General features: G+C 35.1%; 1 protein-coding gene across 2 annotated transcripts in view; it reads right to left on the reverse strand.

The window, feature by feature from the left end:
- Nucleotides 1–2,097: 2,097 nt before the first annotated feature.
- CDIN1 (CDAN1 interacting nuclease 1) overlaps nucleotides 2,098–19,263 on the reverse strand; it is a 114,118-nt gene continuing 96,952 nt past the window's right edge. For both annotated transcript variants that reach the window (XM_048949473.1, XM_048949475.1), the window contains 2 exons: nucleotides 4,787–4,937; nucleotides 2,098–4,010 (listed from right to left, as the gene is read on the reverse strand). In XM_048949473.1, coding sequence (XP_048805430.1) covers nucleotides 4,802–4,937 — 136 coding nt within the window. In that variant the 3' untranslated portion in view covers nucleotides 2,098–4,010; nucleotides 4,787–4,801. The remainder of the gene's footprint in view (nucleotides 4,011–4,786; nucleotides 4,938–19,263) is intronic.

Here is a 19,263-nt window from a genome sequence, read left to right on the forward strand (position 1 = left end):
TTATTTTAGGCTGCAAATAAATTATGCAGATCTTGTGTTCCAATAGCATAATATCAACACAGTTAACTGAGTACTGTAAGATACACTCTAAATCAAGACCGGGATCGTGATAAAAATAGGATATCTAAATGAAGTCTTTTTATTATGTGGAAAAGTTTTCACAAAGTCTTTTGAAGCTCTTTGATCCAGCTTTGAAATAATTTTAGTAGATTACTATTGTACAAAAACCATAATTTATAGTAGCTGACCTAAGCTACTCTTTGTATAACAGCCACATATGAAACAATAGCAGGAAAGTGAAAAACACAAGGGGGACTAAAACTGCTCTGTTTATTATTTAGCTCATAATTACATCTTCCTTATTTAATCTTTTGAATCCTGGCATGTTCTTAATAATACAGCTTCAAATAATATTTACTATACACAGGAGAGTTAGTTTTGAGTAACGCATTTAGACTATCCAAACTTTGTCTAAGTTTTGACCTTTCACTAACCTAAGCAAGGTCTATTTTATACAGATCGTACTAGATAGACGGTTTCTCTATAAATGGTGAGGTTGCTGCCAAGCTTCCATTGTTAGCTAGCTCATTTTTCAGCAGGCACACTTTAAGTTCCTATCACACAACTGTAAAGAGCAAGCCCTTGAGGTTTCTTCTTTTGTCAATGTAATAAAACAGTTATTTCTGAATAACCTGTAAGCCTGAAACAACTGGCCCTCTGTGATTTAGAATAACACAATAGGTGTAATTTTTTTGTTAGTTTTTGCAGGGTGCCAGCTCTTTAATTTTGTAATATTACAGTAATACCTGAGCAGCATAGGTCTTAACATAGATAACCTCATCTCTGAAATAACAAGTGTGTGTCTGTAATGGGTCTGTGACCCATTCTCACTCAGCATTCAGAAGATCGCAGTAGAAGCAAGTTAGACTACTTTAGCTGAAGTAAAAGGGAGAATTGAGTTCAATTCTTTTTTTTTTTTCTTGACTCTGGAGTAGTTATAAGCAGCTCTGGTAAACGATAACCTATATGATGTACAAGCTTTTGTCAGAGCAACTGTGACTTGGAAACAGGGAGCTGGCCATGTTTTCCCTTCTAAGCCAAGGAGAGTTTGGTAGAGAAAGGAAGCTAAACCTTTCACTTCCATCGACCCTCCTTCCAAGAGAATGAAGAACAGCACTGCACTGCTGCATTACAACAGTACAATAGAAGGAAATCTGAGATGCTCTGTCAGGTATCTAAAGCTGCTATTTAAGTTAGAATCAACCCAAAATTGCTCAAGATGGTGGATGAGAGTGTATACAGAACTGGAAACAGCACTCCTCAGATGTAGAAACCATACACTTTTCAAAAGGGGAATGAGGGTAAATGGAAGGACACTGAACGAAATGAGTAAATGAGACACTGTTGAATATGGTAGAAAACGAAAATGGCAAGAAGGGAAATGGTAAGGGCCATGAGTCTTCTCTAACAGCCTGGATGGTAGAGTAAATTTAAGATGTGTTGGAAAAAAACCTGAAAGCAAATACTAGGAAACAGTTTTTTTGAATGAACAAATACAACAAAACAGGCTAGAAATTATTTCTGTACTATCTATACTATTATTTTGATTAAAAAAAAAAAAAAAAAGTAGTGAGGTAAGCACAGGAATGCATTTAATTCCTTCTCTTCAGCTTAGGAGTAGAAGTTTTGTGCAGCTCAGATCTGGCTCTAGGAAGTATTATTAAACTCATGTTAATAATGATCTCCCAGAATAGAGAAATGCTAAAAGTGTTTTATTTCTAGTTTGGACTGCTCAATGTGCCCTGCAACAATTATAGTGTTACGCTGATGTGAGGGAATTTTAGTTCAACACAATTTGTACCAATCTCCAAAGCTCTGAACAGGCCCTGTGACAGCATTTGTAAGAGCAGATGCTTGGCAAGCCTATATATGCTAGTGAGAACATCATTTAGTTTTATGCATACTCCTGTTTTCTGGCATGGCATAATTCATTAGCACACTCCACAGAATACTCCATAAAACTGGATTTGGCTTTAATGGTAGAGTTCTAATGACTACAGCAACATTTAACAAACAGAACAAAAAGAACCCACAATCCACAAAGGAACAGTATTCTTCTTTAATATTATCAGATGTAAATAAACATCAACTTTAAGCAGGAAATAGACAAAGGACATTATACAGGTAGAGATAATGAAGTTTTTAATTTCTTTTTTAACCTTGTTTTCAGCATTTAAAATAGCAATACAGTATAAATTTTGTGGTGGCAGAGTTTGCTTGGTTGTATGTGATTAAATGAGAACAGTATTTTTTTTGTGGTTTATTTCAGCTTCATCCTAATACACAGGTTCCTAAAGTGGGCAATATATATAAAGATTAGGTCAAAATTTTGATTAAAGACAGCTGTACTGCTTTCCAACCTGCTATGTCACAGCATTAGGTGGAGGAATAAATAAACAAATACAAGGCTAACCTGATTTATCTATATGTCCTCACATAAATTTGGTTGATGTAAAAACAAATAAAGCAAAGCTTTGATGGAGGTTGAGCAGAGTTTTCAACATCTGTGCAGATAAATTTAATTTATTCAAAAAGAAGAAAACAACATCAGTGCATTCTGTAAAAGCTGATTTAAATGATTTCATACAACATAAAGCATATGCACTAGCTAAAAATCCAAATCGCCCTTAAAACTTATCTCACAGACATTCATTATTTCTAAGTTTTCTACTATAATAATGCTCTTAATTCTTTTTTAATTCTCTTGATTTTGCACTCTCTGCTAACCTAAACTACAGTTAAAAGTCCCAGGGGCAGCAACACCCTAAATGCAGCAACATCAAGCAGATACACTTCACAGATTGCTTCTCTGTATCTTTATGTGCAGATCCATAAAGCTGGTCAGGTAGAATAAGCTAAGCACAGTACCTGAAATAGCTGTACACAAATAAGTTGCAGGTATGAAAAAAAAATATTCAAACCACCACACATTCAAAACTAAGAAAATTATCACTACACACCAGCTATTTTCTCACTGTAACAGAGCTATACTAGCTTATCTCTGCAACAAGGTACAAGCACTAAGGCTAAAGATATTTTATTCATGATAATGAAAGATTTGCCAAAATGATGAACTCCAGTCTAATGCTTACCACAATGTTTTGAAGTGACAACTAAAAGTTCAAAACAAATACTGTGTATGCATCTGAAAAAAAAAGTGAATAGTCATTTTTTTTTAAACTTAGAGTAGGACTGCAAGTAGGTTGCATGTGATTTTTGAAATCATATATATGCACAAAGTATCACCTCAACTGAAAAAAAGATGAATAGGCACAGTAATGTTTTTAAAGACACTTTCCTTATGGAAGGGGTTATCAACTTGTGCTTTAAGGGGAGTGTTATCATACCTCTAATTCCAGAACAGTCCTGTACCTATGCCTAACTTCTGTGAAAATCTGAACGTGGTGAACATACTTACGAACTCTCATTTGATCTTTTCAAATACTTTGTCCTTTCTTTACTAACATAAATAAAGGAAAGATTAATAAGTAGCGTCAAGCCTAATTAACTTCTTTTTCCCATTAAGCAATCTCCAATACAGAGAAGAAAGCTGAGACTAAATAATGCTGCCTGGGTGGTGTTGAGCATACAAAGAGAATGAGATTGAACCTTCTAAGACTTGAAGGAAGGCTTAACACCCACCTCGCTGTACCTCCAGTCTTGGTGATTCCAGGACAAAAAAAGTAATGCTTTTACAGGAATACATGAATACTCAGGAAACTTGCACCCACTTGTATGCTTTATATGTCCAGTGCCGTTTTAGCTTTTTGAACTTCCTTTCTTGAACTCCAGGAAGATAATCTTCAGAAATAATCCATGTAGAGAGCCTCTTTATGTTATTCTTTTAGATTTTAGTATGCCAGAAAATTGCATGTTACAGTACCTACAGGGGTTATGAACAGATTCCTTGCTTAAAGTCAGTTAAAAGAAAAAGTACAAGGTATGGATTCCTGGAGGGAAGATAAAACAGAAGTTATTTTGGCATCACTCAACTTTTATTAAAAAAAAAAAAAAAAAAAAATACATGCTACACAATTCACAGACTAATATGCTTTAGTTAAATCCTTGCTTTTCACCTCTACCCCTTAAAAACCTCCTAACTTTATTTTTTTAATAGTTAGCTATTGATTCTATTTTTTTTTTCAAAGCAGTCCGACAACAATGAAACACACTAAATATTCTCTCAAAATCTGGCCATTTACTGTAACAGCCAGAAATTATATGATTCTGTTTTGCCAATTGGGCTTTATGAGCCACACACTGTATTGTTTTAAGTCCCAGAATAACAGTCTTTACCAATTTTCCACCTTAGGGTAGGTGTTTCAGCTAGATCACTAGTATCAAATAAACTTGTGAGTAAAACCTTAAAAAAAACTCCCATGTTTTTAAAAGCAACTGTAACAGAAATAAGTACTGGAAGTTGCTCCTTTCGGCCTCTGTATTTTTGTCTTTGTTTAAAATGCTAGAAGAAGCCAACCGGATGGAAGAAAGATTATGAGTATCTAGAAACTAGCTGTTTGACAGAGACAGAAATGCTGATAATGAGTGGGTTGTATCTGTCTTTTTGGCTGATCACAACAGAGGTCTGAAGCAAAACAGAAACTCTTGATGTATTTGTGTAAAGAGGCAGTAGCATAAGCACGGGCAGCAGGAGTTCAACTGAAGTTCAGGGCAGATGCTGCTATTAGTTTACACTGCAGGAAAGTAAAATTGCTTCCGGATTTACCTCTTCCTCCCACCATCAGCACTGAGCCATGCTGTGTCGCAGAGTCACAATGTCAGTAGGAAAGCAGTCTTTTAGCAGGATGCCACGTTCACGATGGCAGTCCAGCTCTTCAATAAATCCATACCAGTAGATGACTAATCCAGGGCCAAATCTATCAAGCAAAAAGAATTTATGTGATTGTGTTAGCTGAACTTTAAATTCCCCACTTCTGCAATTCCAACACAAGTAAATCTTCTGTTAATATCACTACAGAATTGGAGACAGTATTTGACCTCCATTTAGTTTTCAAATTTTAATCAATGTTGATATATATCATTAATGCCAGATTTCATGAATACAAATGATATTTAGAGACTCAGTCTACAATAGTTTTTTTTTTCTTTCTTGCATACTCTGCCCAAAACAGAGAAAACAGACTTGCATCTTACATATTAAATAACATTTAGTAACTTTAATACAAAAAAAAGTTTTTCTTGCCCAGGACTCAGCTTTTTCAGGTTTGGACATCCAGGCATTAGAAATATAGGGGCTGATGCAAATCCCTTTTCACACAAGTTACAATACCACGAAGATCAACAATGAGTCGTTACAGAGAATTTCTACAATGAATTATTAGTGAGGTAATTATTAGTGTAAAACAGAATTCACAAAGAAGCAGAAAGTATCTGCTGTAATCTCTGAAATGTGCCTGAGGAATTCCTCCAATATTACTAACTCTGACTGATCCCCACCAGGCAATCTCAGGAAGTAGCCCTGTGGACTATTTTACCCATCAGGAAGTTCAGACCTTCAGGCTGGGTTCATAAAGAAGTAATCACTATCAATCACTGTGTACTGCGATATGTTTTGCACATCAGTTTCACGTTTTTCCTACTGAGAGCACTTAATTAAAGGGCAGCACTACTTTCGGTGTAGTGTTGCAGGAATTTTACAGTGAAATCATAAATTATGAATGTTGGGTTAGTAAAAGGATGTCTAAAAACAGAACTGCTTTCTGTAGTCTAGCATTACAGCAGTCTGTACAACATTAGGCCAAAAAGCTTTTTCTTTCCTTGATTTATTATATGCCGTGGTGAACTTGCCAAAAACAACTGAGCAGGATGAGCTGTTAGATACCGTCTGTACAAGAAAAAGTTCAATAGAATGTCATGTAATGGTTTATACTCAGAGCTATGCTTAGTATTCAACCAATATGGTAGCCAGTTTTTGTTAAATATAATAAAAATGTGCTAGGGGGATGCACAGTAACCCAAACGTCCATTCAGCAGACAACCCAAGCACTTAGAGATGCGGGCAGTGCCAGACTGGCTTCATTAGGATGGTTTCTTTTCAATAATGGAGGCAAAACTCTATTTGATGTGCTCATGTAACGGAACAGGCATCAAAGGAAGAAGAAACCCCCGTGGCTTCCTCCTGCCTTTTCAATTAGATATGGTAGTCTTTTACTCAAAACTGCTGCATAGTGTTGTAACATTTTGGTTTATGGCTATTGCTCTCCAACTTAGAAGTGGCTGCAGTTCAATGGCAAAGTAAATTACCCCTCTGCATAGCTAAGGCCACACTGACAAATGGGATTTCTGCAACTACAAGATGCCATTTGAAACTGGAAAGGCTAAAATTGTGTCAAATCCAGTCACACTATCTAGCGTACTCCAACATGCTTAGTACTAAATCAAGCACAGACAAAAAAAAAAAACCTCACGAAAAAGGATGATAACTAAGTTTTCTCTGGCTGGCCAACAGCTTCAGCAACTGCCTGAGGATCTCTGTCTGTTCCTGCTTTCTGAGATTCACGTGGAACCTCACTGCAACAAGTGAAGTCCTACCCATAACAAAGAGCAAAGGGCAAGCAGATATGCACTTGCGTGCCAAGCAAAGTTATTTTAAAAGCTAACATCTCCAAGCAGGCCTTACTGACTTATTCTCCTGCATGAAGTAGTTCATACATAGAAACACATAGAAATCTACTTGCTCATTAGTAAGATGTGCCAGATAAAAATTTGATGCTGATGAGCAACTGCTTAGCCCAAGTATCTTTCTGTGTGTGGCCTTTTGAATTCCTCACACCATAAAAGGCAGTTCTATATGTTTTAGCTTACAATTTTTAATAAAACTAACATTTTGAGACTTCTCAGTAAAGACTGTCTATCATCTTTCTATCATTACAGAAAGTAAGATTTTCAGAAATATTGTTTACTTTAAAAATTATGTTGAGAAATGCCAAATTTGATTATGAACTTTATATACAGGAACAGCCTCCTATTGCTAGTTGCAAGAGCAACTACACATTTAGCATGAAAAAAAGACATCAGTCCTGCTTTTGTCTGTTAGTGTCTATCCTTTGCTACCTAAGTTGCACACTTAGTTTTCTACTATATTGTATCATACCTTCTGTTATAGCCATATGTGCGATCACACGAAAAACATACCAGACTTTTGTTTAAAGACGCTTAAGTGGAGTACTTAAGACTGAAATTAACTTGTTGTCACATTAAGCATTTGCCTCTGACGACCAGGAACTCCTGCTGCTAAGTGCTAATTTCTCTCTCATTAACACCCTGAGTTGGCAAATCAGAAACAATGCCACTGGTTAATTACTGCTGCCCTAATTTGAAAAAGCACTTAACCTTTTTGTGTAAGGGGATGAGGTAGGGAAGTTTAACCTATAAGTAAGAACTATTCTTCTCAGGTTTATTCCTTCCCAAAGTGCTCATGTGACACCATGAAGAGTGAAACTCAATGTTGTAAATCGCAGAGTAAAGCTGAAAACTATGTCTGTATTGATCATAACATTTAACAAATTGTTGACTAACTTCTGTTTACAATGGAAAATAAACTGCAATGACAGCGATACTTGGTATTGCTCTGCTAAAGCAACTTACTTAGTAGCAGAGGAGAAAAAAAAACTTCGAACATACCAAATGGTTCTAACGCTGCATTACTACCATATCTGATACAGACCAGGATATCTCATTTCATGGGCAAGACATGCTGTTCAAAGAAGGCTTAACTTTAAATAAAAAAGTAAACACACATTTAACTAACTATAGACTCCTATGGATTTTGCTCTTCCTCAGATAATTTGTATAATATCCTACCTACATGTAAGTTGTGTTTTGACTCCCTTCCTCTTTTGTTCTTATCCTGAAAAGCTTAGGGGCAAATGAACATGGCTAAAAGTTACACAGAACTGTAGTTCTACCTATTCTGGGGAAGCGACAGCTTTTTGAACTACACAGGCTTTTCTCTCAGCTGAAAAGTGATTAAGGTAATTAAGGTTTGGTTAACTCCATGCTTTGTGCATTAAAAATAGAATCAACAAGTAGTACAAAGGCAGGCTTTCTTCAGAATATAATACACATAGCAAGTAAGACTTGTGTGGACAACGTGCATCACTTAAAAAAAAATCTATTAATAAATACATAGCTGCCATTATAGAAATTCTATTTCAGTTATTGTCTTGTTTTTACATTAGAAGCTATGAGTCCAAGGCAACCAAAGCAAAGCTACATGCACTTCAGTGCAGGGTCAGAGTGCCTGAAGTGTCAGAAGGGAGAAAGCATACAGACTTCTGACCCCACTGCTTGGCAAGAAGAAAGCAGGATCACAAAAGCACATGGATTAGTTTAGGCTGCTAGGGAACCACAGCCTAATTTAGGCTTGATACAGAAGATTAAACTTAGACTAAGGGAGGAGACCATGTTTCTCAAAGAATAAACTGAAGGATTTAAGTTAGATGCAGGAGATAGTAAAACATAGCTTGAATGTAACTACAAGCTCAGTACTTAAGATAAAACTTACATCCGATCATGTTACTCTAAATAAGTCAGCCTTGCACTAATTTGAGAGTCTTCAGAGACTCTTTTGTACTAGTTTAATTACACTGATTTTGAAATAAACTTCTTATAGTTAAGGGAGTATAGATTTGTGCATTGATAATCCCGGGACACTGTCCTTTGTTCTTGTAAAGAAAGAGTTTCACAGAGAATTGATGAAAAGCCAGGAATGTAAAATTCAGATAACCTGAAATACATTTGGAGCACGAAGAGCCAAATGGTTGTCGTTCTTAAAACAAACATATGTATCTTTGCATGAGCCAAGAAAAAAAAAAAAAAAAAAAAAAAAAAAAAAAGAGAAAAAAAAAAAAAGTAAAAACCTGGCTTTAACTCGCCCTCTAGCTGAATCAGTTTTGTGCAGGAAAACAAACTTTATCAAAGTGATCGTGTAGAATATGTACAAATCTACTGCACTTCAATAAAAACCACTTTCTAGAGAAGTCTTTCCTTCTAGAATGTCTGCAAGATGTCCATACCAGCTTCTAAGGACTTGCCTAGACATGTGGCTGTTCACAGTTCAAACAAAACTCCTTGCATGTGGCTTTACAAGAAAATGCATCTTCAACATCCCGCTCAACATTGACCCGAAACTTAAAAAGTCTTTTAAATATATGTTCTATTTATTTAGTCTATTTGTTATAGATGAGTCTATACATCTCAGTGTAAATAATTTTAATTATGAGAGACTCAATTAAAAGCTGTTACATTAATTATTTCTAATACACATGTATTTAGCAGACATTTTATCAGACAGATTCAGCTGAGCACATGTTACACACAAGCACAGCAGTGTATTTGATTGGTGATTTTAAATATGAAGGTCATATTTAAACTTAATCTTTGAAGTACTGCATTTCAGTCCCTCACATGGAAATAGGGCACAGCCAATAAAGCTGACTTTATTTCTTTGCTTTACTTTTTAAGTGTCAAGCAAATTAGAGCATTACAACTTTCATATCATTACTTATCTCCTGGAAAAAAGAGAATTGTAATGATTCACAAATACATGATTCCATTCTAAGTCAATTTAGTGTGGTTCTCAAGAATCACAGTTTTGAGTAAACTGGTTTTAATAGTAGTACTAATAAATTCTTCAGGGAATTTGTAGAAGTCCCATCTATGTCAGTAGAGGGAACTGAACATTGGTAGAGCTAGGCTAGTAGGCAACAACTGCAGACCACATTTTCAAGGAAGGTCAATTGGCATCAGACAGCCAACTTCCTTATGTCTAGACCACTTTACTACTGCTGATGACACAGCATTATGTATCTTGGCAAACATTTAGTAGCCACTGCTCAGAAACTGACTTTGATTAGCAAGAAATTTTCCACTTAAACGGCTACCACAAGCTTAGTTCAGAATAATTTATAATAAAGTATTTCTACTGTTGTTCATTTATAGAGTTTTAAAATCAAATTAAGACACTTGCGTGTAAAGGAAGTGCATCTTAAAACCTCTGAATACAATTCAAAGATAACTTTTTTTTTTTTATTATCCCCTTCACTTCTTAAAATCCTCCACACACTCCTGTGAGCCAACGACACATGCACTTAAGTTTTAAATAAAACATGCCTTCAAGGTATTACACAAATCCTTACTTCTTTCACTTTACCAAATTGGGTCAAAACAGCAACAACAAAAAACCTCCAAAGCTGTGGGGGAAAAAAAAAAAAAAAAAAAAAAAAAAAAAAAAAAAGTACCTGACTTTTTTTTCTTTCTTTAAAAATCTGATCCTTAATCTCAGAATGAAACAGTATTGTTGAACCCACGCTCTCCTACGGTACTTAACGTTGTCTACCTGCAGTAGTATCTGTACAAAAATATACTTAGCTGTCAAATACAACAAGTGAAGATTTAACAAGTTCTGATCACATATTTTTAAAAATATTAGGAAACTTGTCCATGGCTCTAGCAAGCAATATGTCAAACCCCACACAGAAGTTAGCAGAGTATTATGTCTCAAGGACACAGGCATCCAGTTTATTCTGCTTAAAGTAAAATTAAGCAAGTAAAACCTAATCTGCTTTAAGCTTTGATGTTACTGAGCGGTTGGGTGAAGTCTTACTTTTCCAAAGACAAGGAAAAAAATAAAGTTTATTAATATTTTATGAGACTTCCACTTCCAAGCAGGTTTTGACTCAAAAACTGAAAACTTTCTTTTGGGCTGAGAAGGGCAGGCTTTTCCCTGACTGCCAGATATTGATGTAATACTGAGTTGATTTAGAATGCCAGAGCTATCAAAAACGGTGGACAGAAACCAATATCAGGACTCTGCCTCTATGGTCACACCTGTCTTGGATACAATTAAATTGTAATGAGTTTTTTTTTTTTTTTTTTTTTTTTTTTTTTTAAACTGGTTAACTCTAGTTTACACTAGAGTCTTTTTCTTTCTGCTGTTAAGGCATCAAAGAGCTGTATTTCATCAGGCTTGTCACATGACTTAATTGCTCTCAGCATTTGGAGAAATAGAAACAAATCAAGTGATATTTATGTAGATACAACATACTGTTTAAAATACTTTAGAGTTTTGCATATTACAACTTTTAAATACATATTTATAGAATGCATTAAAAACCATGCAAGGTTTAACTATCATTAAAATATCATAAATATAATACAAATTTTATCTACATAATACATTTTTAATAAATAAACTGTCGAAACACATTATTCACTTGCACTTATTCATTCTGATCCACTGTTCTGATCTGAGTATTGTTCTCCAGGCAAATAAAGGATTTCTATAATCCTCAATGACAAGTTAAGGTTTTTTTTTTAAATATAGTTCTTATGGAAATTAACTTTTAAAAGCTATGATTAAATAACATTAAGGTTACACTGATTTACAAGTATCATGGCTTTCTAAGTGAAGACTAATGCACTGAATGAGAAAGAAAACACACACTAGCTTAAAATTTGGCTGAACTTTGAATTTTTCAAATTTTGTTGGTTTATATCCTAACTTGTAATGAAACACATTATTTTGTTGTTTGTTAGGCCCTGAGTTGCTCACATCTGAAAATGGCTGTGTATACTTCAGATAAAACATCTTTTTCAGTCTCAGCATCTTCAAAATCAGGTAGACGCTCACCAGTCAGTTTGTGATATAAAGAGTACCTTAAAATCTCTCTCTGTTTGCACTGTGGGAATAGGCTGTTGTAATGAACAGTAACATGTTACTCACATCAACGCTTTGGAAAGAAACCGTTAATCCTTATAGTCCTTAACTGTTTCAAAGAAATTATGGTCAAAGTTGTCTCTAGTGTTAATGAAGATCACTTGGGTATGCCTTTTGGAAAGGAAATAATGCACTTTAGCTTTCTGATAAGTCAGTTCCACTATCCAGCTAAGAGTAGTTCAGCTAATAATGTTCCAGCTACCTTACTGGTAACTTGAAGATCAATCTGAATTTCTTTGAAATATAAGTATCTTATATTGTGCAGCCTTCTCAATACAGGGCAGAGTGAGTTAAGTCACCCTGAATGATGGGTAGAAGTGAAAGAATAATCACATTCTAAAATGAACAATATGAAAAGCATTTCCACATTCTCCTCAGAAATTTCATAAATTCCTTTCTGATGGAGAGCATCCAATGTTCTCCACCAACTAACTGTTGCACCTACATATTTGCCTTTTGCAATAAACTTTCTCATTCAGGGTTAGCACACTATTTCACCATTCTTCTACAAGTAAGTTATTACGTTCATGCCTCAAGCAGCACTACCTTTCCATTTGGCTTCTATTTGTAGCATCACTTGTATATACCAGTTAAGATAGTGCAAAATTATTGCAAGGCATAATTTGAAAAGGTGTCAAGAAAAGGAAATTGTTTGGATTACAGAAGTTTTCCCATACATTGTCTCTGTAAACAACACTTTCCAATCAAGCCCAGACAAAAAAAGAAAAAAAAAAAAAAAAGAAAGGCATTTTCTGAGGTACTTGCTTGTTACTCTGCTTCCCTGAAAGACAAAAACAAAACAAAAAAGCCCACAGCTTATCCCTACTAATTCACTCTCCAGAGACTGTTGATTCAAGGTTGCAGTTGGTTTGACTCTACACATTTTAAGCTCCAGATCAAAGCTGAGAGGAGTGACTGAGGTTAGTTCAAACATTTTGTTAAATTCATAGCAGCCCTCTCAAAGGAATGTTGGGCTGCAAACTACCTCTCATCCTGGGTGACAGAAAACATGAGAAAAGCTTTTGAGTAGAGTTAGATTGAGGTCCAGGCAGCCGGTCAAGTGCTGGTCAACTCATGTTGCCATTAGGTGATTAATGGTTTTTTATTTTCAGGGATTGAAGTAACAGGCCATCTTAAGGCCAGTGCAAGATGATATCTGAATAACCCGTGAGTGCCTCAGAGCTTGCAGAAATCCTCTCTTTGTGCCACTGTTTATCTGTCACAGTGCTAATCAGAGCAATAGGACATGCCAAAAGTGCACCTAAGAGGGGACACGCAAGTGCTCTCACAGCAATTTATTTTGGTTTTTATAATTACTGTAAAATGGGAACAAACTAATCGGAAAAGTAGCTTAGCACATTTTGATAGCAAAAATGTTGGTAAATAAATGCACTACGTATCTCTATTTAGCATTCAGTGAATATATATACTGGAACTAGTATTAAAGGTATCTCAAGATATTGGAAATGAATTATTAGACAATAATATACAATAAATATATACAATAAAACAATGTAACAGATGAATTAGGAAATGCAGGATTGCTAGTTTGCACTTCCAACTTCCCAGATCAGAGAATTAGTCCAAGAATGGGTAGTAAATTGTACTGAGTATCTTCATACAATGTTGTTAAGCAGTTTAACTGCCAAATACACCATTGTGCGTAACTGACAGGCAAAAATATTTTAGTGTTGATGCTATACTTAAATTTACTGCCTTTGAAAGCGTAACTCACCTTTATCTATTAAGCAGGGAACAGATGAAAAAGAAAATGTTATATCTAGTACCCACTATTGTGGTACCTCATGCCCACCCAAAAGGAAAGCAAACACCTTTTCTAATGCAGAAGATATTCTTTAATGTCTTCAGAATCCGCTGGCAAATGTCAATTGTGCCTGGCATCAACTCTCTTCTATGAATTTGTCACTTTTAATGCCTGTGGCCCTTCAGCTTGTATCTGAGTTGATGCATTAAACTCAGTGTATGTACAACTGCAGTTGTCTTTGACCCACTTTGTATTTGAAAATAACTTAATTTTTAGTTGTTAGTTGGTAAAAATATATCCTAAGACAGTTAAGTCTTGAGTAGCATCTTGCATAATCTGCAAAACATCCAGTCTCTCTCAAAAAAACCAAAACTATAAAAAAAATTTCACAAAGATTTAGATTGAGAATATTCTAGAGACTAAAGGACACAACACTTTTTGTAGAACTATGACATGCATTATGTCTCAAAATGCTGTATAACTACGGATGTGCAAAGAAGGCCTCCTGACTTTCCCACAAGGAGGATTTTTTTATCATCTTCTCTTTATACATAGACATACACATACACTATATGTATCTGTCAGCCAAACGCAACTCTACTATGCGCACCTTCTAAAAAATTCATAATGCTGTTCAGATTTATATACAAGTTATTTTTTCTTAGTAGATACCACCAGTATAAACAATTTTATTTCAACTTTGCTTACTACACACTGAACCTTCTTAGCTCAACATCAGAATAAGAAATTCTGTTCACAAGATACACAAATGCAGTTACCATGCAAGATAGACCAGAAGGAGGGAGAGGAAGAAAAATGTTATCACTTGTGCAGGTTTAAAACCAATAGCAGATATGTCAAGATAGCTATGTCTAATGAGAGTTCATCCAGAAGTCTGTAATAATAATACAAATAATAATATATATTATAATAATATAATAATATATATACAATATATATATATTATATAATAATATATTATAATAATATAATATAATAAAAAACATAAAACACATTAGTATATTATTTTCCCTCAAAATTATGTGTTGAAAATAGTGGAAAAAAAAAGTTGGACTCTGTATTCCTGTGTGTTATTTATCTTTGCCATGTAATTACTAGATTGACCTTGTGTCAAGTCACTTACTTTATATGACATTTGTATGTTAGCTATTCCTAAAGATGGAATGAATCCCAATAGCTACAAGGACATTGTGTCTAAAGGGGTTTTACCATATTTAACAAGTTCAAAACAAAAGAGTGACTACATTTTTTCTCCACAAAAGTTAGTATAATATACACACCTGCACTAGTCAATTGGAAGGTATTGTAAAACTGGTCATATTGAAAAGTGAGTTTAATGTCTCTGGCAGGTAAGATATACATAAAACTTATGTGAAATGTTGCAATATTAATGTTACATGCAATACAAAAAACTTGTCAGTTATTGCTGGTTTAGGTGTCTGGTAACTATCACTATTACATATTTTTAACATCTTAATAAAACACACGCATAAAAATCCATTAAGCACTGAAAAATTCTAGTACAGAATAATATTTTCACCATAACTATTTCTCTTACACCTTTTTGTTTTACTTTAATTGTACTATATTAGGGAAAATTATTGGTTAGCAGTCATTTAAGGCCATAAAAATTACACTAGCATTCTCTTCAAATAAAATAAGTAGAATAAATACAAGTGATTGAGCTGCTAGTCCTCCCATTAAGACAAAAGCAAAACTAATAGAAAAGCAACAACAAGAAAAAATAAAATACAGCTTTCCCCTCCAAAGTAAGTTGAGATTGCAAATCAGCAGCTTGGAACACCAAGAACAGCTGAGCATCAACCAGTATTACTAGACACTCTGAGACTTAGCTCACTTCCAGTTTTTGGTAAGTACATTAAAGGGTAAGATTTTTATCTATTGTGGGCAGATAATACTTCCCACTCCCTTGCTAGTCTAAAATGTTGAGAATTTTTGGTTTCTTGTTTACTTTTTAAAGTGTTTATTTTCTGTTGTTCTCTCCATGCATGTGATTGTGATGTCAAAGCATTCAAAACACAATGCAGCAGAGGTTAAAAAAAAAAAAAAACCAAAAAAAAAACCTATATTCCATTGTTTCCATTTTCTTATAGGAACTTTCTGAGAAAGCTGTCTCTCTCACACACCCAACCTCACAGACAGCCATAATGCAGCATTAGAAGAGACGCTGACATAAAGTCTAGTCCAACCTGAGCACAGATCACTGTGCAATGTGAAGATGAGAATGACACCTTCAACTTGAACTGAGTAATAGATGTCCAATATGGACAATAAAAGACATTTAAGATATTTTCCCTGCCTGTTCCCTCACTTTATAGTGCTCTTGCAAGAGAGGAAGTCTGGTTAAGCCAGACTTAGTTATTAGTTATGAGGCAACTCCTCTCCCCAGAGTCCCTAGAAAGGTAGTCTATAGATAAGTGAAAAGGAAGAACAATTGTAATATCTCATTTTATTAGACAGTCAGTGAACATTTAGGGAATTTCAATTGTAGCTTTCCTTCCACTTCTAGGATCTCTACATATCAACCCCTAACTTTTACCAGAGGTCTGAAAATCTCCTACTGTAACTTCAAGGCACAATATTCTTTATAAAGGTAGCATTTCTACACGCAAGATAACTTTCATACATAGTTTTAAACAACTGAGTTTACTTGGCCTGTGCTCAACAGACCAGTACGCATGTGTAAGCTGGTATGAATGCACTCAGTAAGCATGGCATCATCTTCTTGAACAATCAGATGAAGACAGTGGGGTTTGGAGCTTCTCAGCACTAAGCCTGACTACATGGAATGACTGCCACATGGAATTTCTTTACTGATGAAGTTATTTCCATTAGTTTACTAATTGGCATACTGACCAATTATCACTTGAAATAGTATGGTACTAGTAGTATTGCTATAGTACTATTATAGTTACAAAGTACAGCTAATACAGTCAAAGAAAACAAAACAAAAAAACCAAAAGAGCTGCCCCACACACTTTCCCTCCCCATAAAAGCTCCCACTAGGAGGTATCTGGCAGCAAGACGAATAAATGAACACAGACATACATTTATTTCCTGAAGCCTCTCTCCTAAGAAAGGAGAACTTGCATTCTCATATCAATATGTATTTTTGCCAGGGGTAAATACGACTTCTGCTTAGACACCCACGTCTCTCTCTTTCCACAACTGCTAAATCCCCATTTAACATTTTTTAGAAGCTATTTCTAAAGCCACACCAACAGATTATGCATTATTTTTACTTAAGTTCAAAGAGAAGAGAGACTACAGCTTTGCCTGTCCTACCTGATTTCACTATGGCAACAGCAGAATAACAGTAAATTCAGGAGATTAAAAGTGCTATAATTCCAGCTGCACTAGCAAAAATAACTATTCAAAATTAATTTGCAATTCCTTGATTACTTATGGGCACTTTAGAACCATTCTTTAATTAAAAAGTCAGGCCACATATGAAATGATAGAAATGGTATAGAACAGTACAGAACGTCTTCTATTTGCTTATGTTTCCACTTTAATTTGCTTATTTGCTCTCATTAGCTTAACACTGCCAGTATATAGTGCTGTGCAAATTTATGGAAATCTGACTTTAAAGAGCTTTGTGGTACTGAGTGATTTTTTTATTTTTTTGACATATATTTATACTGAAGTGATTTGATGACTTTCTGAAATGAATGAAATAATGGAGGAAGCACTACACTTTCTTGTGCTGTATTGTGAAGTTCTGTCTGGCATTAACATATCATCACTGTCGGTAAAGCAAATGGATTGGTTTTATCTCAGCTTGCTTTGCACAAGTGTCCATCCCATGCCTGTAAATGAGGATGGATACAATCTGATAGATTTGTAAGCTTTTTTCACAGGCATTTAAGGACAATTGTACACCTGCAGTGTACCTTACAGGAGTTGGGAGACTATATAACATTTATGTTGGAGAAAGCCAAACTGCATTCCAATTTTTAGAAATAAACAACAACAGAAAACAAAACAAAAAAACCCACATTCAAACCAGATGCTGTATTTTGATTGCTACTGTGTAAATACATAATAAATAAAATTTATTAAAACAGCAGATGTGGTTACAGTAAAGGAAAACTTCTGACTTACTGATAGCACTGTGTTTGGCAGCCATGACCAATCACAGAATGCTTGTTGTTTCAAATAGTAAAGAAATCAAACCAAACATGCTTAGCCAGTTTTTCAGTTATCTGCATTTCTACTGCAGATAACTATTCTGACTTTTATATATTGTCTGCAATTTAACAGTAACACGCCAAGAAGATTGCTACAGTACTTTTCAAACCTATGCATAGATATATGGGCACCAATTAAAAAAAAAAAAAAAAAAAAAAAAAAAAAAAAGTATTTGCCTTTGCATTCCTCACAGGAAGAAGGAATCAATCTGTGTAACACTTGATCACTAAAAGGAAAAAGTGATGCAGCTATGGAAAATACAAAACAATCCTATGAAGAGCTGGGAGAGATATTTTCAGGAAAATTCTACAAGTATTGCATTTGCTTAAATATTTGCTCAGTGCCTACCTGGAACCTGCAGTCAGGGCATTCAAGAAAGATACACTGCAAGTGCCACACACAGATCAAGGCTACTGCAGTACCGATGGAAATGAACAGCTGGCCATAGGAAAGATGAGAGGAATTCTGCCTTTGCAGTGTAAGCAAGCCAAGAGGAGAAGCAGTGTAATTGTTCACTACTAACACATCCAGAGCAGGTCAGTCTCACAGATATGGCAGTAGGACCAAAATGCTTCAAATGCTTTCAAAAGAAAACAAACAAACAAAACCCAAACAACACATGCACAAAAAAGGCTCAGTGTTACAAAAAGGTTGTAAGACATGGCATTTGACTAGTCAGAGTGACAAAAATCTTACACATCTACAGGAAGTGCATGAAACTAACACACAAATTACTCCTTAGCAATTAGAATTGGTATTGCCATGGCTAAAAAAAAATTCAATATAGAACCAAATACATTTTCTCTACCTAAGGAACAAAGACAAATGCTTGTACAAGATTATGTGTATTTATAAAATGGGACACCAGGTATTCCATATGCAGAAGGCTAGGAAATTTAAACAAAGTAAGATTAAAAAAATCTTTTCAAATGAGCAGTATGAACTTGAACCATTGTTCAGTTGCTGCAAAATCCCAGCCTACAGACACAGCTTAATAATTTAGTTTTCATAAATAATAATGCACTGTCTGATTTTTATCTAAGGTAACAGCTTCACCTTGCAAAGGTTCTTGAGGCTTGGAAGGCAAATAGATACAGACTATAGTAATTTCTCTTTTTGCTTTCACAAATACATTAAGAACCTTAAGCTCTTCTGCCTCAGTGTTATCCAGGTCACTCTCATCCAATCCTCAAGCGTACAACACAGTGACCAAAGACACACAGAAAGAAATAGAAGCAACCACCAGAACTCAGAGATTTCAGCTATAGCTACTTCAGTAGTTCCTTGCCCTAGTTTTCAAGGAGGAAATAACCAAACCCCACACCAATCATACACTCTGCCATTTAAAAAATTCATTTCAGGATTCCTCTGAAAGTTCTGGTTCTGATGTACACAGTTCCTAGGAGCAGGTGGCCATCTCCTTGCCCTGACCTGCCTGAAGAACTGAACTTCATGTCAATACAGC

Source organism: Lagopus muta, chromosome 6, assembly GCF_023343835.1.
Source record: "Lagopus muta isolate bLagMut1 chromosome 6, bLagMut1 primary, whole genome shotgun sequence".
Taxonomy (NCBI): domain Eukaryota; kingdom Metazoa; phylum Chordata; class Aves; order Galliformes; family Phasianidae; genus Lagopus; species Lagopus muta.